Source organism: Podarcis erhardii (assembly GCF_964252035.2).
Source record: "Podarcis erhardii genome assembly, chromosome: 1".
NCBI lineage: Eukaryota > Metazoa > Chordata > Lepidosauria > Squamata > Lacertidae > Podarcis > Podarcis erhardii.
The window spans coordinates 75,162,161-75,188,099 of record NC_138497.1 but is presented as its reverse complement, the minus strand read 5'-3'; the positions used below and the strand labels follow the sequence as shown (position 1 = coordinate 75,188,099).

General features: G+C 39.9%; 1 protein-coding gene across 3 annotated transcripts in view; it reads left to right on the top strand.

Moving 5' to 3' along the window:
• KCNQ1 (potassium voltage-gated channel subfamily Q member 1) overlaps window positions 1–25,939 on the top strand; it is a 285,672-nt gene that overhangs the window by 36,532 nt on the left and 223,201 nt on the right. For all 3 annotated transcript variants that reach the window (XM_081840773.1, XM_081840772.1, XM_081840771.1), the window contains exon 2: window positions 4,076–4,166. In XM_081840773.1, the coding sequence (XP_081696899.1) occupies window positions 4,076–4,166 (91 nt within the window). The remainder of the gene's footprint in view (window positions 1–4,075; window positions 4,167–25,939) is intronic.

Genomic DNA, 25,939 nt, shown 5'->3' with positions numbered 1-25,939 from the left:
ACCAATGGCTGGACACAGTAATGGATTGAATGAAGCCTAACGAACAGAAGCTGAATCCCAGCGAGATGGAAGCCTTCCGTGTGAGTGCTTCTCAAGTCAGGGAATCTAGTCAATTCCCTGTTCTGGAGAGGGTTACACTCCCTTTGAAGGGTCAGGTAACATAGCTTGGGGTGTTCCTTGGTCCATTGTTGCCCTCGGAGGGCCAAGTGTCCTTGGTGGCTAGGAGTACCTTTAAGCCAGCTTTGGCTCGTACACCAGGTATGACTTTTCCTAGACCTGGATAACCTGATCACAGTAGATAACCTTAAGGCTCAACCTCTGCAATACATTCTGTGTGGGGCTTCCCTTAATATTGGTCTGGAAGTTGTAGCTGGTACAAAATGTGGCTGCTAAGCTGCTTCGTGGAGTGACATGTCACCAGCATGTGACACTTTTTTAAGCAATTACACTTAGATGCCAATAAGCTTAAACTGGGCCATGTTTAAGCTTATAGTATTGACATATAAAACCCTTACTACACACAGGCAAATTGATGTGGGAACAGGAATTCCTACAGATACCTTGATCTCTGACCATGTTTGATCTTTAAAGGCAACATTTGGAACTGTGTTAGGAAATTAACCTGCGACAGTTAGATTGTTAGGTTTTATAAACCATGCAAAAGCTAATCATGAAGCAGTCTTTCTGTGCAATTCTGTATGCAGATGTTTTTGGAACTACTGAAATGGACCCCAGATGAGGTGTGTGTGTTGCTATGTAAAATAGGGAAAAATAATAAATGCACTAGCAAAGTGGGATATGCTAGACATTTTAAAGTTTATGGGAGGGATAGATAGCTGAGCCCGGTTGATCAAAAAGTATGTATCGCACAAGCAATATACATTCTGGCAGCTTTACATGCAGAGCAGGTTGCAGGGTGCTGTAAGTATTTTAAAAATGCCAATCAATTTCTAATTTTACAACAGAGATACATGAGAAAGTGTCTCATTGAACAGACAAATTTTTATAGATATAAAATACATAATTATATGCAGCTAAACAAAATTGCAATATGCATCCAAAAGACATGCAAAACAATTAATTGTATATTCTGGGTACTGCAGCTGAAGGCTGCTGTAAGTGAATCCTCTGACTTCCTGTAGCTCTTGTCCGATAAACAGATTACAACTTTTTAAGCATTTGTGTACTTCAGTTGCCTCTGTTTATAAAGAAGGTTTTGAAACTAAGTTGTAAAAACATGATGCACGTGATATAAACTGCTTCTTTCCCAAACCTTCTTTAACATCAGAATGCTTGGTGTGATATTGGAATTGGCCCATAGATATGTGGCTGTTCATTTAAATTATGTGCTGCAGATATATTTTCTAATTCTGGGAACACATCATTCTTAGATGTCTAAATTATTGGTCACCAATTGTCAATTGGGTGATAGAAAAATTAAGATCTGGACTCCCCTTTTGGAAGCAATGCAGGATAATTTGTTTCCATTAGGTTATCATAGTTACTGGATCTTTCTTTCCTGGGGCTGGAGTAGATGACCATTAGAAATGTGTCAACCGGCAAAAAAAAATGTGTTTCTGTATTATTTTGATTGATGAAGAAAGTTGTCATAGGCTTTGAGATGTTGCCATCTGGTGGTCAGTTTCCTACTTGGCTCAACAGTTAATAGCTGCTCTATCAGCTGTTGAATTCATAAAGGGTCTTCATAGCCCACTTTCTTGAGGGGGAGGAGCAACAACCAAATTCAGATATCTGAGATGTGGTTTTACCTTGATGTTAAAGCAATTCTTGATGCTGCCCATTTTATTTGTGTTATGATCCATAAATGTTGCTTTCTAGACACCTTCATTTTTGTTTTATTTAGTAACATGGATGCATGTTTGCACTTTTAAGCAAATCAATGTCCTCTTTGTTTAGAAATCTTTAAAATTAATACGCATTAAACAGGATCCAAAAAGCCATTAGAAGAAGGAAAAGAGCTGCTAGTGCTTTTTTTTTTTTTTTTTTTGTAAATGCAAACTTGTGCAAGAGTTCATGTAGTGCTGAAATATGTACGTTCCATTGCTGTCCTCATGCTTCCATTTTGCAATAGTTTTTACAAACTTATGGAAGTGGAAGAATATTTCTAGTTTTAGTTTCACTTTTGTATTGAACACTCTAGCAAAAAGTGTAAAACAGTCATTTCATAAGTAGAAGACACTATTGCATGCAGAAGGACATCTAACAATGTGGACACCAATTATGCAAACATGTATCTAGAAAACAATTGTTTTCTGGGGGAGATGGCTTTGGGAAAAATATTTCTGTCAAATAGTGGAGGTTATACAATTAAACAATTAATATGGGAATATGGGGCTGCATGTTTCAAATTAACAATTTCAGCTTTTTCCTGGCACACACAAACACACATGCACAAGTATCCTGTTTGTGCGTCTTGTTTTCTTAAAAAGTACAAATATTATGGCATTGTTCAGAGCTGTTTCAGGAAATCCAGTTCAGAATTGGGGGGGAAAGGATATCTACTGTTTGACATGCACAGTAATTCTTATATTCTGCACAAATAATAGCAGAAAGATGGCAGGATTGGGGCATAATGCGCACACACTGATTGAATGTGATGACTATTTTAAATGCTAAGTCTTAATTTACCACAAAGCTACTGCATGAAATTGTGGGATTTTGTGTTTTTACATTGCGCAGGTAGCAGCCCACAACCATGGCTGTTTGCTACATGGTCAGTCATGCAGCTGTGTCTGATGAGCAGACACAGTAGCTCCATGTTGGCCCAGTGTGTGGTGGGCTTATGGCTCTCAGAGAGGAGCTGTTGCAGCTGGTTGAATTGGCAATAGCATGTCAAATGCTGCAACTGCACAGCCTGCGTGTTACCTGCATCTCAGATATGGAAGGGGTTTGCTAGGGTCGGGTGGGAGAAGTGCTGCAAGATGAATTTGTACTTGTGTGGACATTGATGAAAACAAAATACCAGTACATGGAATCATTTTTAATGTTTTAAAGTCTTACAACTGCTGTTGAAAAGCTTAATACAGTGGTACCTCGGGTTAAGAACTTAATTTGTTCTGGACATCCGTTCTCAACCTGAAACTGTTCTTAACCTGAGGTACCACTTTAGCTAATGGGGCCTCCTGCTGCTGCCGCACCACTGGAGCATGATTTCTGTTCTCATCCTGAAGCAAAGTTCTTAACCCGAGGTACTATTTCTGGGTTAGTGGAGTCTGTAACCTGAAGCGTCTGTAACCTGAAGCGTCTGTAACCCGAGGTACCACTGTACATGGTCCCGAGTTCCTGCTCTGTCCTTCAATTTGGTAGAAAGCCAATATGAAATTCTCATGGGCGGGGTGGATAGGTTTTTCTGTTGCACTTACCTTACTTTTGTGAAGTGGTTGAGGTGTGTTTGTGAATGTCCTTTCTTTCATACCACAAACCATCTCACCGGTGCTCTGCACTCTGCAGCCTTGCTGCTAAGCCCAGGACCAGGATGAAAGCATCAGGAAGTTACTCCTCCCATAGAGGTTTTTCAGATCAGGAAGTGTAGGTCGGCTGCAGGTTGCTACAAAAACGTTTACAGCAGGGGTGGGAAAACATTTCTTCAGTCTGACAAGAGTAAGGTGAGCTCAAAATCTACAGAAATTCTAAAGAAAATTTCAAGTGCCCTGAGTGAGGCAGGAAAATGGAAGTTTCTCTCTTGGAAGAGGAAAAATAAAAATAAAAATTGTAGGTCAGGCTTTGATGTAGCATCAATGTATTTCTTATGGATTATGAGATTCTGTCCAAACTCTGCACTGCTCTCTAGCTCAACAAAAGTAGCCATGGTGTTAGCATCAGGCCTCCACTCCTCTCCCAACTCTTATTTTCTCCCCTGCATCAAATGAGCAACTACAGACCTCTTTCCCATTTTCTCCCCATTCATGGACAATTCAATATTGGAGTATGGATAGCCTTTTTACAAAAATGTGCTTGCTGTTTAGCTTTTTTTTTTTTTTTTTTGCCTTAAGTACTAGCTTTCTAATGAAATACTTTAGTGATTTTAATTTTTCTTGTTTCTTTTTTTCCCCAGTTTCCTCATAGTGCTGGTCTGCCTTATATTCAGTGTGCTTTCCACGATTGATCAGTATGCAGCTCTTGCCACAGGAACATTATTTTGGATGGTATGCCAATGGATATTTGCTTTATATATCATCTTAGGAACAACGCTTGTGTCTGCTTGCTGTTGAATTACTTTGAAAATGTGACTTTCAGTAATGTGTACATGCCAGCCTTCTCTTGTTTTTTTTGTATTAATTTATGGTGGTGTTTTTGGTTTCTTTTTTTCAAAACACAATTTCTGAATATGCACACTGGTCCTTACCAATACAGTCATGCTAATTGTCCCCTGATTCTGCATCTGTGCATTTAGACAGAAAAGAGTGTGCCATGGAACCACAGCATCCTCTTAAGGTAAATTGTATCAAGTTCATGGAATGCCTCTTAATAGCACCATAAGCAGTCCTTGCCCTCCTCTATTTCTTACTAGTACTTTGGTAGGAGTTAACTGGCATTGCATTACCTGACTTAATTTCTTAGGGTGGGCAAGCCAGCATTTATATTTAATTCGACTTGCCATTCTTTGAACAATTAGTCCTGCAGTTGTTTTGTGTGTTGGGAATTCCCTATTATACGTGCATTAATTGTTAATGTTGGCAAAACCTTAGCCTTCGTTTTCCAGCGAGTCAGCTTTCAGAGTTCATGTTCATATTTATAATTGGGGGGCGGGCGCAGTCTTTATGTCTTTCAGGCGCACTTCACTATGCTTGTACAATATTGGTTTTCTTTTCTTTCTTTTTTCTTTGTCACTTATTGATAATATATATATATATATATATATATATATATATATATATATATATATATATTTGCTTTCGTAGATTTTCACGGGTACAGGAATGCAGGTTTTGGTGTCCTCGGGTGTCTTCCCGTGTAAAAGTTGGGGTGTCTAGGCGACGTTTCGACGAGGTCTCACTCATCATCTTCAGGCTGGTGCTTTCGGCTTCTTTTCTTTTCGGAACTTCCTCTCTGCCCAGAACATTGGAGGCTATACACCACACCCCCTCTACAGTATTTATAGGAACTCAAACACTGAGATCCTGCTCTGTTCCAGTAACAAGAAGCCGAAAGCACCAGCCTGAAGATGATGAGTGAGACCTCGTCGAAACGTCGCCTAGACACCCCAACTTTTACACGGGAAGACACCCGAGGACACCAAAACCTGCATATATATATATATATATATATATATATATATATATATATATATTTTAATGGAGCTGGTCATGAACAGCTACTTGCAGTAGTTGAGGAATAACCAGGACAATTTTCACCAATAAACAGATTAGCAAACTTCTACATAGGGTTCGAGAGTTTATTTATTTATTACCTGCCCTTCGCTATAAGGTCCCAGGGCAAGTTACAACTTTTAAAACAATATTAAAAACAATTTAAAACATACAGGCAATATTTGGCAAGCTTTAAACCAGCCGTCCCCACCCAGCCCCATGCCCTCCAGGGGTTTTAGACTACAGTTTTGTTTTTTAAAGAACTTATAAAAGTTGTTTCCGAAGTGTCAGTGGACTGGCTATTAATGTCATTGTGGCCATTATTGCTTTATAGGGCTATGCAGGCACATGGCGCTTTACAGAACCCTGCCTGAAGATACGCACCATCTAAAAATTGAGACTGGAAATACCAGAAGGGAAAGGAAATGTAGGCAGGGGAAAAACGAGAGGATATGCATTCATTTCGTAGAGCATGGGTCTGTCTGTCTTGGCCACTGTAAATTGTAGCAGTTCATTCAGTCGCCTGTCCTATTTATTGATTGTGCTTGTGTTTTATCTACCTGTTTGAGTATTGTTTTGTATTTTATTCCATATTTTACAGTTAACTGCCTTGAACACAAGTGTTGCAACACACATCTAATAAATAACTACAGTGGTACCTTAATTTAAGAACAGCTTAGTTTATGAGCAACTTGGATTAAGAACGCTGAAAACCAGGAACTGGGTGTTTTGGTTTGTGAACTTTGCCTTGGAAGCAGAACATGTTTCGCTTCCTGTTGAGTGTGTTCCATTTGTAAATTGAGTCCCCCGCTGCTATGGGAAAGCATGCCTTGGTTTAAGAATGCTTTGGTTTAAGAATGGACTTCCAGAATGGATTAAGTTCGTAAACTAAGGTACCACTGTAAAGGGCTTTTGTGAAATGCTTCATAGAAAAGTTGGCTCTTGAGGAGGGATTTGAAATCTAAAGCTAAAAGGCACAACACAAAAGGAAAATGGAAGGAGGAAAAAAGCAAGCTTGGGCATTGTTCCTGGTTACATAGTTATTGTAATGGCCAGTTGGAATGACTTTCAGAGTACAATACAGAGTTAAGCAATTTTATTTCTGAATGATTTTAGCTGCAGGATTAATTTTCTGCCATAAGGTGGCAGTGCTGGTAGGGTTTTGCCTTTCTGTTTTGTGCTGGCAGTTTTTCAACACCCACGAAAGTTGGATCCAAGCCTGTGACTGGATCATCATGTTGTAGGCCAGGGTATATGTACACTTGGCACGTTTAAAATATTGGTGTAAGAGAGTTTTGGCCATGACTCATAAAGAGAATGAGGCATATTTGTGTAAAAATTGTTTTTGAGAGTTCAATATTTAAACTATAGAAAAAGTAAATTCAAACACGTATTCTCCCTGCGAGACTATATTTTTCTTTTATTTTCATAAGCAAGAGCTTTTACGGTGCCAAGACACAGCAGAATGTTGTTATCTCAGCATGATCTAAGAAAACCCAAGCTCATGATCCAAGTGGATTAAATATTCTTCTGAGCAGAGGGATATACAGTGTGCCTGAAAAAGCTATTTTCTCTCACGAATCTCATTTTGTTGTCAGTTTTGGTCCCAGAATTACAAGGCTACATATTTGTAGAGAAAATGCGACATCACGTGTGCTAGATTACTTTTCTTCCCTTCAGGATTTAACTCTTGCTAATATTGGAGCATTTTTCATATTGGCTTAAAAGTGTATAAGCCCTTCAATGTTTACTTTCCATTGTTTTTTCTCTTCATGTTTTTGGCAGAGATGTTTGTTTTCAATGTTGTATCAAAGAGAAACTAGGGCAGAGTCAATGTCAAAAGAAGCCTAAAAAGTTCTTTCTCACACAAACACCTCGCTATTCAGGATAAGAAGTAAGGTAGGGAGGGTGGTTAATTGAATCACTGGGCTTTTTTTTTTAAAGATGACTTTCATTATATGTGAACAGCTGCCACCGCCCTTTACTACAGAGTGAAACAACTACAGAGTGAAACAACTACAGAGTGAAACAACTTATCCAATATTATAAACTTTGTCATTCATCTACATTTCATTTCATTTTAAAAAAACCATGAATTGAGGTTTGCAACTTATAGCTAACATTCATCCTTTTGTGGTCAGCAAAGCCTGCATAACCCATTTTCAGATCAATGGGGTTTTCATCTGGATTTAAGAACTGCTGCACATGTCTATACACACACACACACACACACACACACACACACACACACACACAATTACCAAGCAACCTGTGTGTAAATTGTATCATAGGACACATGGATTAGTCATGGGTATTTGGTGTGCATACACTTAAGATTGCAACGTCTTATGATTAATAATAATAATAATAATAATAATAATAATAATAATAAATGTATACCCCGCCCATCTGGCTGGGTTTCCCCAGCCACTCTGGGCGGCTTCCAACCGAATATTAAAAACAATACAGTATCAGACATTAAAAACTTCCCTAAACAGGGCCGTCTTCAGTTGTCTTTTTAAAGTGAAATAGTTGTTTATTGCCTTGACATCTGCTGGGAGGACGTTCCACAGGGCAGGTACCACTACTGAGAAGGCCAAAAGTGTTCCATTAATTCTTACACAGAAATGCTTTCAGTGTAGGAATTTGGCAATGTAATGTCTGAAGTGACCTGGACTAGTTGCTGGATGGTGGCCCGTAGGTGTCAGACTGATCGCTTTCTAAATCAATAAGCAGGTCCTAAACTTCCCACAGATCCAGAGCATCCTACAGGTAACCAACAGATGGCGAATGCTTTCTCCATCCCATCTTGGCAAAATGCCTAAGTAATAGCAGTGAGCTTCTTTCTCTGCTGCCAAGTGTGCTGATATTTATTGTGACATTTCTATAGCTTACATATGATGTCTTAATCAACTAGCTGTCTGTTAATTAACTTGTTAGTTGACTAAAGCTGCAATCTTATGCCCATTTTCCTGGCAGCTGGTGCTGTTGAACTCAATGGGGCTTACTGATGAGTAGGCATGTTTAGGATTGCATTGTAAATTGTATTTGTAAATAAATGTGCTTATTTGAAGGCCTGAATGAAGGTGTTTCGTTTTCAGGAACCTGAAAAGGGGGCATTTCACTCCTAATATTGGCATTATCCACCAAGGGCTACTCTGTGCATGTAGAAAAATCATGAGATAGAGTTCTTCTGGAATTGTAGTACTTTAGATTTCAGGTGAATGTCACAATCTTGAATGCTCACTCATGAAAAAAAAAGCCTCCCTTCAATTAGTAAACTAGTATACAGTGGTACCTCGGGTTAAGTACTTAATTTGTTCCGAGGTCTGTACTTAACCTGAAACTGTTCTTAACCTGAAGCACCACTTTAGCTAATGGGGCCTCCCACTGCCGCTGCGCCGCTGGAGCATGATTTCTGTTCTCATCCTGAAGCAAAGTTCTTAACCTGAAGCACTATTTCCGGGTTAGCGGAGTCTGTAACCTGAAGTGTATGTAACCTGAAGTGTATGTTACCTGAGGTAATGCTGTATAACGGCAAATGTAGGCTAGAACACTCCTACCCAACCCTGATGTACTAGTTTTCAACAAGCAAGGTTTGTTTTTTATGATTTTTAAAAAATGTAATCCTCCCCTCCATCTCACCAGACCTACAGTCTCAAATGACACTGTCCAGAAAGGACTCTGTCGTGTAATTTTTCTTCTTCGCTCTAAGAAGTTGTACTGTTGTCTCCAAGATACACCCAAGGATGATGAAACTTGAAAAACGGATAAATAGTTCACTTGGGTTTTTTATTGTTATTGTTGTTCTGAAACAGAGTTGCATATTGTATAACATTTGCACCTATTTTCAAACACTGGCCAGCAAAACCTGTGCTTTTAATGGGTTGCATGAGAGGAGGATGAGAACGCACATAATATACACACCACTTCTAGAGATTTTAAATGGGTATCTAAGAATATTGCTGTCCCAGCTGTAGCCCTCTTCTCTCCAGTGTGAGAAACAATGAGGGTGAATGCAAGGTCTGAAATTATTTTGCCTCAAGAGCCTAATCCAAATACGCTAAGGCCAGTTTCTACAGGCCTTTTTGTATTTTAATGTGAACACCTGAACACAAAATACGCAAGTGGCACATGGACTGTGAACTGCAACCGTGTGTATTATTACCACCCCTATTTTAGCTTAAAATGTGGGTGGAGGCCTCGCTATTGCATGTCTGCTTTTAAAAGGGAGATAATACTGCAAGCATGGTACCTGGGCAAATACCAAAAAGGTCTCAGGCCATACTGCTTTGGAAAGAGAGTGTAAAATGAGGCCAGAATATTGAAGGGAAGAACATTGCTGCTATCTTTCAACTATGAATTGGCACAGAAGGAAAAGATTTCCTTTGCAAAATCTACAGGGGGCAGTGTTAAGCTGTCTTGTGAGGCAACTGCAACTGAGGGTGCATTAATGGTTAAACGGTTAATTCTGCCATCATGTAATCATGAAAAATATTTTTTTTCAAATAGTACGTGAGATATATATTTTAAAGTAAACAAAGAACTGTGGGGGGGGGGGAATAAGGGTCAGAGCTAATTGTTAATGAATATAATTCTTGTATAATCCCCCACAGCATATGTAACTGAGTTCATGAATTTTATAGTGCCCTGGTAAAGCTGCGGGGCAGGGGGAGATCAGGTATAGGGAGACAAGATTTGTACCTCTATAAAAATAATATTCAGAGTGTTTATATGTCTCCTGCAGTGTCCTTTCATCCATTCCCTCATAACTGTAATTCTGCTCTAAGCTTTTCAGTGGGAAAAATAAGCCTTGTATTGTTAGGCAGTGCACTGCAATGCAATGAAAGCCGTCCCCATGAAAAAGCAGTCATACATTAAGAGGGGTCATTATGGTACAGTGGTTAGAGTGTCAGCTGAGGATCAAATTCAGGTTCATACCTTTACTGCGCACCTCTGTTAGCGTAGCCTACCTCAAAGGGTTACTATTAGGATCAAACTGGAGGTGAGGAAGATCCGTGTATGTTGCCCTGAGCTCCATGAAATCAGGGTGCAGGATTAAAATGGAATAAAATGAGTAAATAAATAAATAAATAAGTAGCAAACTATGTTACACTTGTTACTTGTTTATTACCTGGCCTTTCGTGTTCTTGTTGAAGAAGAAAAACAGAAAATGTGAATTCAGTGAAGAGACACCCTTAATTCACGTGGTCCTGACCCTGTAAGGAAGGGCTCTGGCCAGAACTTTTGGATGTGACAGATTGCAATCCAGCACAGACCAATAGGGGTAAATTGTTCTCGCCATCGGCAGGCTGCTTCTCATGGCCAACGTGATATGACATAGTGATCTCAGTATAATGACTGAAGTGGAGCATCTGTGTTACAAAAACCATTGTTGGCAAGCTCAGTTTAGAGGATGGAGGCTGAATGGGTGGAGGAAGTTATCTGCTGCTGGGATGGGGGTGGGGAACATGGCCAGTTTTCAGCTGGAAGAACAGTTGTTGGTTTTGAGGAGGGAGGATAACGGAGTTGAAACTGGGTACATCTTAAATGGTACCTATTGAGGTGCGAGTTTGCAAGAGCAGCTTTTTCCATTGCTGCTTGTTGAAAACTCTTTTCTAGTTTCAAGAAACCTTTTAAAGTCGACCTCTTTATCCCACTCTATCTGTGTTGGGTTTGAAGTTGTTTTTAAATGCCAAGTTGGAGCTTTTTTTTTAAAAAAAGAAGAAGTTATAATTGTCTTTATATATGAAATTGTGTAACATTTTTGGGGGGTTTGTGTGTGTTATTTTTTAAACTGTCAAATTGCTTCCAATATATTATATGTGAAACGATTCATAAATGAATAAATTATTATTATTATCATCATCATCATCATCATCATCATCATCTTTGGTATATCAATTGTGCATTCTGGAAGATATATCAGAGCTCTTTACAGGGAATTAAAGTCTGATTTTTAAGAACTCAGAGCTTTTAAGAGAGAGTTTTGCCATAACAATGAACATATATTTCCATGTGGCATCAGCTGATTATAGATTTCTTTCCTCTCACACACTCACCGTTTAATGGAGTCTTGTTAATCCATGGCTACTATGTGAGTTAAGAGAAAACACAGCCTGGAAGGAAAACACAGTTTTAGGGAATTGTTGTAAAGCCTTTTAAAAAATTAGAACTCTGAAATCCACATACATTTTCTTTTTCTGGAAATACCGTCAGACGTAAAATACTAGATGAACTTTACGACCGATTGTAGTTACAGGTTTAGAACAGTAAATCTCACTTCGCGCAGAGCATCTGGATGAGAGCAGTTTTGCTATGCAGAAATGATTTTAGACTTACAATCCTACTATATATAATAAGCAGAGGAGAGGAAAAATTTTCTGTTCTTGAGATGGGGAGAGGAAACTTAAGCCTGTTAAACCCTGGCATACAGCAGAATTGAGCACTGAGAAGGATTTTTAAACTTATCAGGATTAGCATGTTACACTTGCAGTGACAGGTGTTTCCTTTATGTCTTGTCCAAAAGTCTGGGAAGTAGTTTGTCATTAAGTGCTACATTCAGTATGTATCTCAATTTCAATATAACTGCAGGGCCCATGGCTTTGTTAGGTCCTTGTTTTTACATCTGACCTCAGCCAGCTGGAGTCTATTGTCTTAAGCGTAATGTAACAGCTGACATAACATAACGGATATCAAGCTTAAAAGCCAAAGCAGCGTAGTGAACTGATGGAAACGAGAGGAGAAAGGAATTGAGGGGTTGGGGCGGGTATTACAGCATCCTGACTCGAAGTGGAGGGCTGATTTTTGTTTTCCCTGGGGGAATTATCCAGGAAATAATGAGATGAGCCTGCTGATGCTCTGTTTGCAATTGATTGCATATGATAGACTACCGGAGGCAGGTTTGGGTTTGCCAGCTGTCACTAGCTGGTAGCTATTGAATTGCTTTAAGTGGCCCTTGGTGTGGAAAGAGAGCCTGAAATTGCAGGTGTGGTGTAATTGAATAACTGCAGTGAATACTGATGAGTAATTTGAAAAAAAAGGACTGTGAAATAAATATATTGAAATAAACTTTTAATTTACAACATGCAGGTACTGAGTTTTATTGGGGGGTGGGGTGGGAAAGGATAGAATTAAGTTGCTGGGCTTCCTAAAACGTTTGGAGGAAGGACAGAAAATAATGCAGGCTTTTGGGGGGGTGGGGAAGGAATAGATGTTACAAGGGAAATTTGAAGTCCTCAGCCCAGTGTTTCCTTTGTAAGATAAATGCCGGGCAGGGAGATACCTGGAGGGAGGGGGTCCTTAATCCTTCCCCATTCACCATTTCCCCTCTGCAATTGCCCTGCCTTGCTGCTTTAAATTAATTTCTTCCCCAGCTGGGCTCCCAACCAGCTGGTGGGGGAAGGGGAGATTTTCAAGGGAAAAATCTGTAAGCACCCCTTCCTTCTACCTTCGCATTATCTCCGGAAATATGGGTTTAGGAACTAGCATTTGTGGAGATAACTTTGAGGCTCTTCCCTTAATTACCTGAAGTCATTTCTTTTAGTTTTGGCATGGTCCATCCAGAGATAATTTTCAGGTTCCTTTTTGTTCCAGTGAGAAATATTTGCTTAGCATTGCTGTTGAAAGCAGTGGAATTTCAAGAGCTTTTTCTAACCAAAGCTAAGCACTTTTATTATTAATACATAGGAAATATTTGTGAACTGAAAATATAAAGTGGAAAATTATATGCACCTTATTCAATGCTTATTATTTGTTTTTGTTTTTTTGCATTGTAAAATGGATGCACAATTTCGAACTAATTGCTCTTAGTTCGAAAAGGAATTAATGTGACAGAGGAAAGGAAGGTCTCACTGCAACCTTAAAACAATAACTGAATATTAGCCCAGGATTGCTAACAATTATATATTAGCTAGGTCTGTCATTTTCTTAACTGTGAGGTGGGTATTCTTTAGAACTCAGCTGGTTAAAAAACAAATTATCTTTTGCTATGCGCTTATAGATAAACCAGGCACTGCAGTTTATTGTCCTTGGGATTTTGTTTGTTTGTTTAACATTTACAGAATGCTCATATTGTGCAGGGTAGGGCAGCTGCAGCCCAGAACAGCAAGTATGTTCATTGGGCAGGTAGGAGAGCTACCATAGATCAGAGACAAGAGTGCATACTTTGCATGCAGCAGGTCTTAGGTTCACTTCCTGGCCTCTCTAGTAACAAAAAATAAGATAGGAGCTGATGGTGGGAAATCCTGTCTGCGACCTTTGCCAGGCAGAGTAGACTGGGCTAGATGGGCAGGAGTCTGATTTGGGTTAAGGCAGATTCTTATTTTCCTGTCTTGTCACCCTGAGCTACTGCCTTGTGTGGTTTAAGATGGAGCAAGCAAATAAGAGTTCAGAATGAGGTGAACCTGTGGCCCTTCAGATGTTTCTGGATTAAACCTATTATCCCTGAGCTTTAGCATGCTGGCAGGGCTGATGGCAGCTGAAGTCTAATACATCTGGAGCGGCAATGGTGCTCTCCCAGTGGTTGTGATGCCTCTCGCTGCCATGGGCACTGGGGGAAGGCACCAAAATTTGTCTTAAATATTTGCACCTATGCTATGCTATGCTGTTATGCTATGCTTTGTGCTAAAGCCAGGCTTGTGAATTGTTCAGGGCATTTCAGTCTTTGCCTACTGTTATACTCTTATAATAAACCGTGTATACGTCTATCAGCCCAATAGTCATCACAGCGTAACTTCCATGAAAATCAAACTCCCTATTATGCTCAATGTTGTGTGTCTTTCAACAAATACAGAACAATGCACACTAACGATGGGATCTGAAATAGCATTTTCAATATTTACATATATTTCCTGCTCCCCCACCGAAGACCCTCAAAGCAGCCTACAAGCAAAACAATAAAACTATACCATTAAATTACAATAACAAAGAAATAAACTTAGTCCTAAAGAGTCTAATATTCTAAAACAACATCACACAAATCAGCAAACTTCAAGAGCTTACTAATTTACCACTTGTAATCTAACTACAGAGCAATTGGGAAATGTTTATCTATATAGCATCCAACCCAAATGATGTGGTGGATTTTACTATGTACCTGCAGCAACCAGCAAATTGTGTGGCATGCATCTGGCAAATATCATGGTGTGGCTTGATGCTGCAGACATACAGATCTTTGGTGTACTTGCCCCTGCCCCGGCCATGGCGACCGTGTTGGTGCACAGTCATCTATGACCACTCTGTGTTAGCGGTGATCGGGAAAATTGTAGCACTTAGTGGAGTAATAAGTACATGTTGACTTCACTGAATAAATGAGCTATACACATTTATCAAAAAAGCTTAAATATGATACTTGCAAGATACTCAAGCTAAGCTGAGTGGGCCTTGTACATGTTAGAAACCCATTTTCCTTTCCACTGTGATTTGGGTGTTAAAAGCAACCACATTCCAATTTCACATATTTTACACATTTGTTGCTCTGAGTTCCGACAGGAAGAAGGGCAATTTCAAAATGTAACAAATACATAAATATAAATACTGTAAGTTATTGTGAGGTGTTTCTACATACTTTGTGGGTTATTATTATTTTTGTGTAAGTACAAACACTGGAAGATTTTGAATGAAGTCCCGGAGACTGAGGCATTTTTAAAAAGCAAATACTTGCAAGAATGCAAAGCTATGTAATTCTTCATTTTGTTGGCTTCTACTCCGTTTATGGCCTAAATCCCCCCTTATATGGCAGACTAGACATTGGAGTCTAGCAGCTGTCAACAGAAACATGTGGAATGTGCATTCTGAGGTAGCTCCAATTAGTGTTAAACTGAGAAAAGTCGTATGCTGGGTTGGGAGGGGGAAATGAATTAAGGTGTAAATATTACTGAAATAATCTTTCAGGGGAAAGCAACTACCAAGGCAATGCAACTACCAAGAAAGAAGGAATGCAAGTTTATAATCAGCAGTCAGAGTTGCTTTAGAATGCAATCTGCCTGCCCAACCTCATTGTCTGATGCAAGGCATGGCATGCCGCAGATGCTGGGGAATGAGATGAATATAAACGTTTGAGAGACAAAATGAGGGCTGAACAACTTGAGACCACTACATTGAATTATTTCTAAGAGCCACACACTCTGATTTGTGAGGTGCTTACCTACAGTCCTGTTTTGGGAGTCCTGAGCATGAGATTTATTGAGTTATTTTGTGGAGTGCTGCACATATCTAATGACCAACATCTGACCTGGTGGATCAGGAATGGTGCAAACCTGACCTAAGCATAGAGGAAAATGTCTCCATGGTCTTCTTCTGATCTTTGAGGAAGCCATCTTAGACCAAGTCAGACCATTGATCCGTCTACCTCAGTGTTGGCTTCGCTGACGGACCATGGCTTGCCAGGGTTTCAGTCTCTTCCCCCTCCCAACTGGACCAGAACAACATGGCTGCCCCACTGTGTCTGCTCATTGGCCACATCTCCATTAGCGGTGGTTCTACAATCAACTGCTAGCTCTACAATTTGCTTTTCTTGCTCTCTTTAGCTGCTTGTGAATACAAAGCTCTACAAACTGAGCAATCCTAAGAGGCTGGTGGAGAGAATCCATAGCAGAGGAGCTGCCACTCTTAAGCCCTGGTGGCCCACCTCTGCTGGGGCACAGACAGTGGAGGTGGTGGGGAAGCGCTTTCTCCCCGCCCCCTTCCAGCTTTTTCTATATGTATTCTTTCTTTCCCATTTATATTAGTGTATGGGGAAGGGCAGGAATCTCTGTGCCAGTTTGGGGGCTGGTGTAGATTTTTGTGGATTTCTTAGGGATGTGTCAGGAGGAAAGGGGGCCTTTGGATCAGCTACCTTCAAGCACTGCCACAGTACACTTCTGTGGTTAGCAGGGCTCATTTCATCTCCAGAATGCTAATTCCACAGCATCCTTTAGGATTTAGAGCCCAAGTCTCATTTCTGAACAGAAACACTGAAAAATTAGCTTTTCGTTTTTCCAGAATGTTCCTCAAAACATATAGTCAGGTCCTTTAGCTGATTTCTAAATATGTTGTCATTGGTAAAATCAGTAAAAACAACCAGTTAAAGTCAATGTTAATTTGCCTTGTTTTTAAAGGTTATCTTAACTTTGTAAAAGAACAACAATGTTTTTACTCCTTTGCTATCCTTTCAATATTTTATTGTATCTTTACTGTTGCTATTAACTAACCTGAGCACCGTTTGGTGGAAAAGCAGGATGAAAATGTAAGAAAATGAAATAAATAAAAGCTGCAGACACCTGTAAGAATAGTCTCCTCTCCTTCCTTGTCAATATTTTTTAGAAACAGGACAAAAGACCTAAACCCTGTGACATCTGTTTATCAGATATGACATTGGTTTGAATACACACATAGCAAGCAACAGCCTGTCTTCCAAAGTGCTCCAGGTTCTCAAAAAACAGCTACTGCTAGGAGCCCTATGCTGGGTACACCCAAAGACAGACAGAAAGTGTGCACGTGCATAAACATACAAACACATATACATACACAAAAATACATAAGTGAATAAATTGATAAGATTACAATATTAATGGATCTCAGTAAATCTGGATATTAAGGGCATATGAATAACCAGAAGAAGAAGAAGAAGAAGAAGAAGAAGAAGAAGAAGAAGAAGAAGAAGAAGAAGAAGACAGACTTGATACTGTAAGCTTTCTCAACTCCATCTACTGCTTAGCTAATAACCAAATATGTTCTTTAAAAAATGAAGCTGGTCAGGAAAATATTACTAATATGATTAAGTCACACGTTCGTGTTTAGACAAGTAAACCATTACAGGTAAAAAGATCAAAATGCTGTTGGCTATTTGTGTGTGTGTGTCTGTGTGTGTTTATTTTAGGCTCTTGGTTTTTTGAGTCACTGCAGGACCGTTAAGATACTGAGCTTTTACATAATATAAAGCTATCCGTCACTTAGCATCAGATATTTAACAATGATGCCACCATGTTCAGATTGCAGCATCTGGGTTCCAGGCTTGAGCTTTGATACGGTAGGTAGAGGCTCTCTTATTTCAGGGCTTTCTTCCTGTTTTCTTCCCAGCCATTTCCCATCTGTGTGATGGCTGTCCCTCTGCCCCGGGGGTTGGGCACCAATGCAGCTGGTGTCCTTGCCAGCAGGCTTTCCTCCTGGAGAAAAGATATCTCATTATATCTCTGTAAAGGGTAATAAACCTCTGGATGTGTTTCCCCCCTCTCAAATACTAAAATAAAAAGCTGTGGGTGAGCAAATCACTCAGTAAATCACAATGCCTGGGATAATGGGAAATGCACTTTTTATTTTACTTTTCATCATTTATATTTCCACGCAAGCTTCTGTTTTCTTTCTCCCTTCTAAGTACAGTTTTTAACAGAATAAAAGGTCACGTTTTCTGTTTGTCAGCCGTGTTTCAGCGTAAACGGGTTTCCAAATCACCTATAATAGGCAAATCTTTTGATATTTTAAAATGACCGTAGTAGTGCAGTACAAGCTGCTGCTGGTGTTTCGTGTGTGTGTCTGTTTTGCTGGTTTAATAATATCAGAAGCGCTGAATCCATTCTCTTTTGAACTTACATATTAAAATGAGGTAATCATTAGCAATAAGTCCATTTTTGGAAAGAGGGAAATATGCTGTGCAGGAATCAGCTGTCAAGAGTGCAACTCTGGACCGGGCGACATCTCGAAGAGGACTGACAATGGAGAACCTCTGTCATTTAATTTCTGCTCTTTGTTTCTTTGCAGCAGGACAGAGTTTTCCAATATATATAAGATGAACCTTGTGCAGTCCAGTGCTCTTAGTTTTGATATCTTGAACCATGGGAATAAGTATTTGTCAGAGCTAAACAGTTGTGATAGCTGCAGTGATACCAACTCACCGTCAAACTTTGGTATTAAAAAGAGGCATAGCTCAAGCTTTGATTACAAAAGGTCTGACTTTCAATCCTGGTATCTCCAGGCAGGGCTGTGAAAGACCCCTGTCTCATACTCTGGAGACTTCCTGCCAGTAATACTGAAGTACAGTAGCTGCACCAGTAGTCTGGGTTTTGAGGTAGCTTCTGATGTGCCAGTGTGAACTATGGTATCTCAAACACATCTACACATGTTCCTCAGGTCTTCTGGAATGAGTTATTGGGTTAACCTTCACACCAGGTGACTTACGGGTTAGCGCGATCGGCTAATGGCGGATTCCCTCCGAGCTCCGGAGGGAATCGGCTCCGCTGGGGACGGGTCCTACCGCGACGGCGACGCGGGGACCCTCAGAAACCGCAGGCGCGGAAGCCTGCGGACTTGGTGACTCGGTGGGCACCTTAAGCGCCCCCCTGACCCACGAAGAGCCTTTTTAAAGGCTACGGAGAGGGTACGGAGAGTGGCGTGGTTCTGTGAGTAGACCGCTACTGCAGTGGAGCGAAGCCGCGAGCCATGGCCGGAGAGCGCTGACTTTTTCCCCTGAAATTCGGACTTGAATTAACCCGTGAGTAGAATGGAATTTGGACTTTAAAATTTTTACCTTTGAATTTGGTACGACCGGGGGATGTGCTAAAGGGAAGTCCGCACCCCCCTTACCTACAGAAGATTTAAAGCAAGGACTGGAGAGCTAAGGTGGAGAGATCTTTTCTTTTTGGTGTGATTTAAAAGATAATATTTCCATGAATTTGACAGAAGAAAATTTGTGCTGGAGAGTAAGAGTGGACTTTTAGAAGTTTTTGTCTAAACCCCCCCCCCCCCCGGACCCGGGAGCGTCCTGTGTGTGAGCTGGAGGAAAAGGAACAAGGAGTTTGACAGCTGTCAAAAGAGCTGTCAAACGGGGCAGTTAAAGTTAAAAATTCTATTATTTAACACCTCTCTGGACTAAATTCGTTACATTTGAATCAAAGTGGTTGGGAACAAAGTAGTTATAAATAACAAAGTAACAAAGTAACAGACTGTTGGGAAAGGAATATTAAGTAACCAGAATCCCCCTAGGGGGAACTCTGAAACATTACAATGGCTGCAGATGGAAAATTACAGGCAGAGATAGAAAGAATGTTTTTTCTCGTGGGAATACTGCAAGAGCAGAGCATGGCTATGAACAAACAACTTATAACCTTGAACTTTAAAACAAGCAACTCTGCTGAATGCACAAAGGATCTGACTGGGGGAAAATCTGCAGCCGAATCAGAAGAGATATTTTTGGAATTGGAGGAGAGGGAAGAAGGAGCGGAGAAAGTACAGGTGGAGAGTACCAACCAGAAGCCTACATTGCCAGAACATAAAGAAGAAAATCTTTGGATTACAAATCTGCGAAAGATGCGAAAGAGGAAGGAGGAAGCCCCTGGAACACTTGGAACACTGGAATTTAAAAGAAATAAGAAATATGATTGGGGCTTCCTCTTTGAATATGGGAGATCAGTTGACCTTTTGCAGCAGCTGTTATTAAGTATTTTGGATGGAAGAGAATTTGATGAGACTGTGCCAGAGCTCCTTCGAGACCTGATGACCAACAAAGAGGATTACCAACAAAATCGGCAGAGAGAGACTGACAGAGACTTGAAGGCCTCAGATGTGAGGAATCCAGGCTAAAAACTGTTTTTGTGGACACTTATTTGGGAAGGGACAGAAACCGGGGTAGGGAGGGAGGGAGGAACAGAATTTCAAAATTTTTATGACCTTTGTGTTTGGCTATTATGATTTATGACCTATATTTAATATAAAAAGGGGGAAATTCGTGGAAGGGAATTTGGGTCGACCTTAGAAAAGGATTTAATATGTATAAGAAAATTGGATAAGTAAAACTTGGCCAAGTAATAAGAACTAATTTTTTTAAAAAAAACAACAACAATAATATGTTAAGGATGAGAGACAAGAACTTGCTGAGCTAATTATTTGAACTAGGATGTATGAAGGGGGGGGGAAGTCAGGAAGTGGGGTTAAGAAAGTAAGGATATGAAACTATACATGTTTTATTTTTGTTTTTTCCTTTATGTGTGTTTGTGTTTACAAAATGTGAAAATCCAATAAAAATTTTATTAAAAAAAACAAAAAAAACCTTCAGACCAGCTGTATTCCATAATCAGGTCATCATCCTTTACTCAGTACTTCTGTTTCTCTTTAAGTGTTTGCACTTTTACCTATACCTTGATTGAAGATGGTCATAGTGATGTGTCTGTATTTCCCTTTTTATGGTAATACATTAAAAAAAAAAGCAGAACACATGGATCACTTAGATGCTTCTAAGATCTCCACATGTCTTCAGTCTTGTGCTTCTTCTCCCCTTTCTTTCAGTAAATTAAACCTTGTGTCATTGATGTTTATGTATCCGTACGTGCCTCATCTAGGTGATGTGTATGCAAAGTTCTCCTCTGGGCTCACTTTTTATCCATGAAGAAGATTGGTTTGGCAATGTGTTCCTTGCACAGTTGGTCGGCTGAACTGTCCATGTATATATATATATTCTCCTTTGGGGGAGGTGATTGATGTGCGCAGTGAAGTAGGATCAAAGGAAGAGCTGGGGAGAGGGGAGCTGCGGTTAACAAGAATGCTGAAACATGAAAACATACTTATTGAATGTAACTGGTGGTCAAGCCCTTGTTTATAAAAATAAATCTTATGAAAGATGCACTTATTTCTATTAGTCTGCGATGTATATGTCTAGACCGATGAGCATATATTTTCTCTCCCTTTCTATAAAAACCACTTTTTAAACAGCCATTGCTTCAAGGTAACAGAGTCTAAAAATCATGTGTGTAAAAATAAACATTCTGTTTTAAGTTGATGAAGGAATCTATTATATTTGCAACGGTCTTTTGATTTATGAGGTTGCTTTGAAGGAGGGGTCACTTTGTGATTTGTGGAAAAAGAATTTGCTTTTCCAAAATCGGCTCTATAATCCAGTTTTGCAATTACAGTTGCTATACCCTTGGGGTGAGTAATAGTCTATTGGTGGTTGAGAAGCTAGTTATGTATGCAGATAAATGTGGGTGTAGATAACAGAAGTAATGGCTTCTGATACCATCATAGGTGTTAATTACTTAGGAATAGTACAATGATTCTGTTATCATAAATTGTTGCTTCTGTGATCGGCCACCATGCATATTTGGCACATAAATATTACTTTTAAAGAAACTAGTGTGCAAATATTTTATTGATGGCAAGGAGAGTGATGGTATAGGGAGCAAAATCAGTTGGGGAGTCTGCAGAAATGCTTAACAGGGGGAAAAAATCAAATACAAAAACAAAAGTACAAATCCACAACAATAAAGTAAGCTTAACTCCACACCTACCAAAAATTTCAAGGGTTGTAACCAATGTCAGTCATATTCAGAGTGGACCTTTTGCAGTTAATGGACATGACTAACTTCAGTCCATCAATTTCAGGTGGTTTACTCTGAGCATGACTAATGTTAGATACAACCCAATGAAATTCTAGTGTGCCCTATGAATATGGCAGAAAAATAAAAGCATATTTTGTAGCGGAAGAAAAATTTCAGGAAATTAGGGGACGGGTTTCAGCACAACACTGCCAGGACTAAAACTAAAAGAACTCAGCTGTTGGCTCTTTTTTATGTTTCCTTTGACAAATGGCTATTTATTTAAGATAAGGTAGACAAATAATTTGGTTTGGGGGTTCTTGGTGACTTAACTTTGAGAGAATGCCTAGCCACATTTCTAGCTGGTGGAACTGGTTGTAACAACACACAAGTGGTTTAACATTGGAGTGACCTTACTCATAAAAGAAAATTCAGCCCTTCCTTTGTGTGAACTGGAAAATTGCTACATGACAAGGAGAAAAAGAGCTGAATGGTGCATTTCTGAACAGCATCTCCCAGAAGTTTCACATTAATGTTAAAAAGTACGAGGGACAAGATTAATCCTATGAGGGGCAGCACCTTGAGGGGTCTGACAGACAAGAAAAGAGCCCCTGCAAAATAGTGCTTCGGGGCTCCTCTTTTTCATGTGGCCCAGGACAATTGGATACCATGGTTGGCAATATCACATCAACAGGGCACCAGTACCAGCATCTGTCTCCTGGTCATAGCTGTCAACTTTCCCCTTTTCTTGCAAGGAATCCTATTCGAAATAAGGGAATTTCCCTTTAAAAAAGGAAAACATTGACAGCTATGCTCCTGGTGTAGGTGAACTACCAAGGCAACATAGACATATCTTACTGCATTACTGCCATTTTATTGATTACACTTGATTAATGAAATAACTATCAGCTGTATTCAAAGCTAGATAATGTTTGCTGGTGTTGTGTATGTTGCATTGTTATCAAGTCAAAGCAACAGAGTTTTATTAACTAGAAGACATAAGCCAGCCTCTCACCTTTACAACCTACTCTGTAAGTTCCCTGTGGAGTTAACACTCTCCATCATCTTTGGCTTGTTGTTACAGCTTCAAAGACATTCTAAAGCCTTTGTTGAATTGATCATTAACTCTTCAAAGTTATAATTAGACATTTGAACTTGAGTCCATTTAAAGAGAAGAATGCAAGAATGAAAATGGTGGCCACAATTGTTTTTCTCCTCTTATGGCTCATCATAGTAGCAAGTGATGAATTAGTGGACTGAAACGAGATATCTAAAGCTTTGAAGGAAGCATAGTGATAGAGAGACACTAATCTGAAGAAGAGCTTTTCCCTTTGATAGTATTCATCCTTAGTTCAACAGAGCATCGAGACTGGGATTTACAGACATGGTTTAGTTAAAAGTTAAGCAACGAGATTGCGCTTTAAGTAGGAGATAATTAAGCATGTGCTTCACTTCCCTGTTTAAATCAGTGAGGAGATGGAGGCAATGTGTGTTGGTGGTTCTCATATCCCAGAGATTGGTCAGTTGCCTGTTCTGGATGGGATTGCACTCCCTCTGAAAAAACAGGCTCAGAGTTTGGGATCCAGCTTTGTCACGAGAAGCTCAGGTAGCCTCAGTGGCCTTTTATGGCTGGTATGTCAACTACAGTCAACTACTGGAATTGTGTGACCACGGTGCTCCATGCATTGGTAACCTCAAGGCTTGATTGTTGCAATGGGTTCTGTGTGGGGCTCCCTTTGGGTTTGGTCCAGAGGCTCCAGCTGCTGCAAAATGCTGCGGCTAGACTGCTAATGGGGACAGACTATTGGCAACACATAACTGCAATGCTCTACCTGACCAGGGTCAAGGTTCTTAGATTAATTCACAAGGCCCTTAACAATTTGGTCCAGCATACTTCAAGGACTACCTAATTCCTTATAACCCTGCCTGATCACTAAGGTCTTTGGGGGAGTCACTGTTAGTGGTCCCTTAAAGCTTGGATGCACAACTTATATCCACCAGGAGCCATGTATTTCGTTTTGTGGACCCAATTTTATGGAACTCTCTTCCAGCTGAGGTCAGGCACACCCCTCCCTACTGAACAGCCGGCTCCTACTGAACCCATTTTTATTCCAGCAGGCCATTTTAACTGATTATTTTTTTAAACTTTTTGTATTGCATCCTTGTAACCCAGTTAGAGATGATTGTATTTTAAATAATAAAACAGAATAAAACTGTGGCCGGATTGTGCCTTAAGCTTCTTAACTGTCTGGCAGCATCTGCTACAACAGTACAGTACGCATTATGTCTACCAGTCTGCTCACACAAACTAATATAGGGTAGTAGAGAATTACGCACACACGAGTTCCAACAGCTTTAAACAATACTAGCTAGCCTAAAAGTGATGGCTAAGGGGATGGAGATAGGGAAATTGCCATTGAAGATTCTGGCTGAGATGCTGGGAGAACCTCAGCTTTGGGTCTCCCACTTTTGCCTCACTGTCTTCTGGTGGAGGGTTTGACTAGACAACAGCTGGTAGCTACTATAGCACGGCTGCACAGTGGATGGGAAAGCCTGTCTCTATGGTAACAGTGAAGGCATTGGATGTGCCTCACTCTGCTCAATCTGGGGAATAGCTAGCTAAAGACATCTGGTCTGTGTAGATAAATCTCCAGGGAAATTAGCTCATTTCATCTGATAGTAACTACAGAAACATTGGACTCTGTTTAATAGTGTGATAATGAACACGGGAGATAGCAGACTAGCTCAACTGTTCTGCAAGTCAAAACCAATCTTTGTTTAGGCAGATTGTTGCTTCAGGTTGAGACTTTAACTAATGTCTCCCTCAGATGATCTTGGCTGTATTTATAATCTGAGTGTTAAAAACAGTATTTTGAGGAGATAATACATTCTCATGAAGAAAGGAAACTTGCTTTATACAGAGTTTTTAAAACAATAGCTGGCCATTTTTCTTTCCCCCTTTAAAACAAAAACAAACCACTGAATGTGAAGTTATAAAGTTTGTGTCACAATACTTAGGCTGGTACACAATTATGTTTGTGTGTGTGTGTTTATAGAAGTTGTGCGCTGTCTCCACAACCTACAGGGTGGTCCACAGTATAGAAACTTAATATATTAATACAATTAATAATACAACTGTTGATTGGTGTAGCAGATGATGTGATGGACAATTTGATTCTCTCAAATGGGTATGGAAGGGAAGGGAAGGGAAGGGAAGGGAAGGGAAGGAAAGGAAAGGGGAAAGTCTCTTTTTCGTCTTGCTGGCTCCAATGTCTGTGTTTATATGAATGTAAACTATATGCTGTGCCTTTTTATAGACTGTAACTCGAGGCTATGGAATAATAAAATGACATAACCTGGAAGAACATACAACAGCATATATTTTCCCCTCTTTTCCTTATTTTCCTCTCTACACTTGTGAGTCTCTAATGAGCTTAGATGACCAGATACGAGAATTTGCTGAAGAGTAATAATTTCACGTCATTTCTAGCTTGTTAATTGCCTTTCCACATTACTGCTCTCAGGGCAGTTTACAACCCACAGACATAATGAAATATACAACAAGAATCACATTTCCATCCTTTGGCAATTCATAAAACACCTAAAAGCAAATTGACAACATTTAAGGGTCGATTTCACTTGTAGCAGGGGTTGCCAGTCTAGTGCCCTGGGAGGCTTCTAGTGATGTGCCAGGCTGAACTTCTTTTTTAAGGAAATCTATAGCCTTCCTAGAAGGAAAGTTATGAGGCAAAATGTGCAGGTATCTTCTAAGTGATTTCTGTGAAATGAGAGTGGTGTGGCTGCCTTGAATATTTTTTTCTAGTACTGAGGAATACTCCCTGTTATGATTAGACAGCAACAATATCTCTTCTCTATTTCTCACTGTGTGTGTATGTAAGCTCTGTAATCAGAACCACCAGGATATAGCTGACTTCCCATTGTAAGCATAATTTTGTTTTACCACCATGTTGTGACTGGTGGCCCTGCACTTTCTCCAAATTAAAAATGTGCCCACTGATCCAAAATTTTTGGTTATCCCTGCCTTATCAGCAAACAAGAAAACAAAACCACTCTCATCAATATAACTGTGTCAGGTTTGTACTATTTATCATTCTAAGGGAATGAGCTGAAGTTTTGAAGGAACTTGCTTTCGTTGCATGAATGAGTAAAAATAGGCAGAGTGCAAGCTGAATGTGAAAGGAACCTGAGATATATTTACTGGATCTAAAATTAGACTAAGATTGCTGCCAAAACCACCATGGCCAAATATTTCTGTGGAAAACATCAGTGCAGTGATGTATAACTGGCTTGAATATACAAATATCC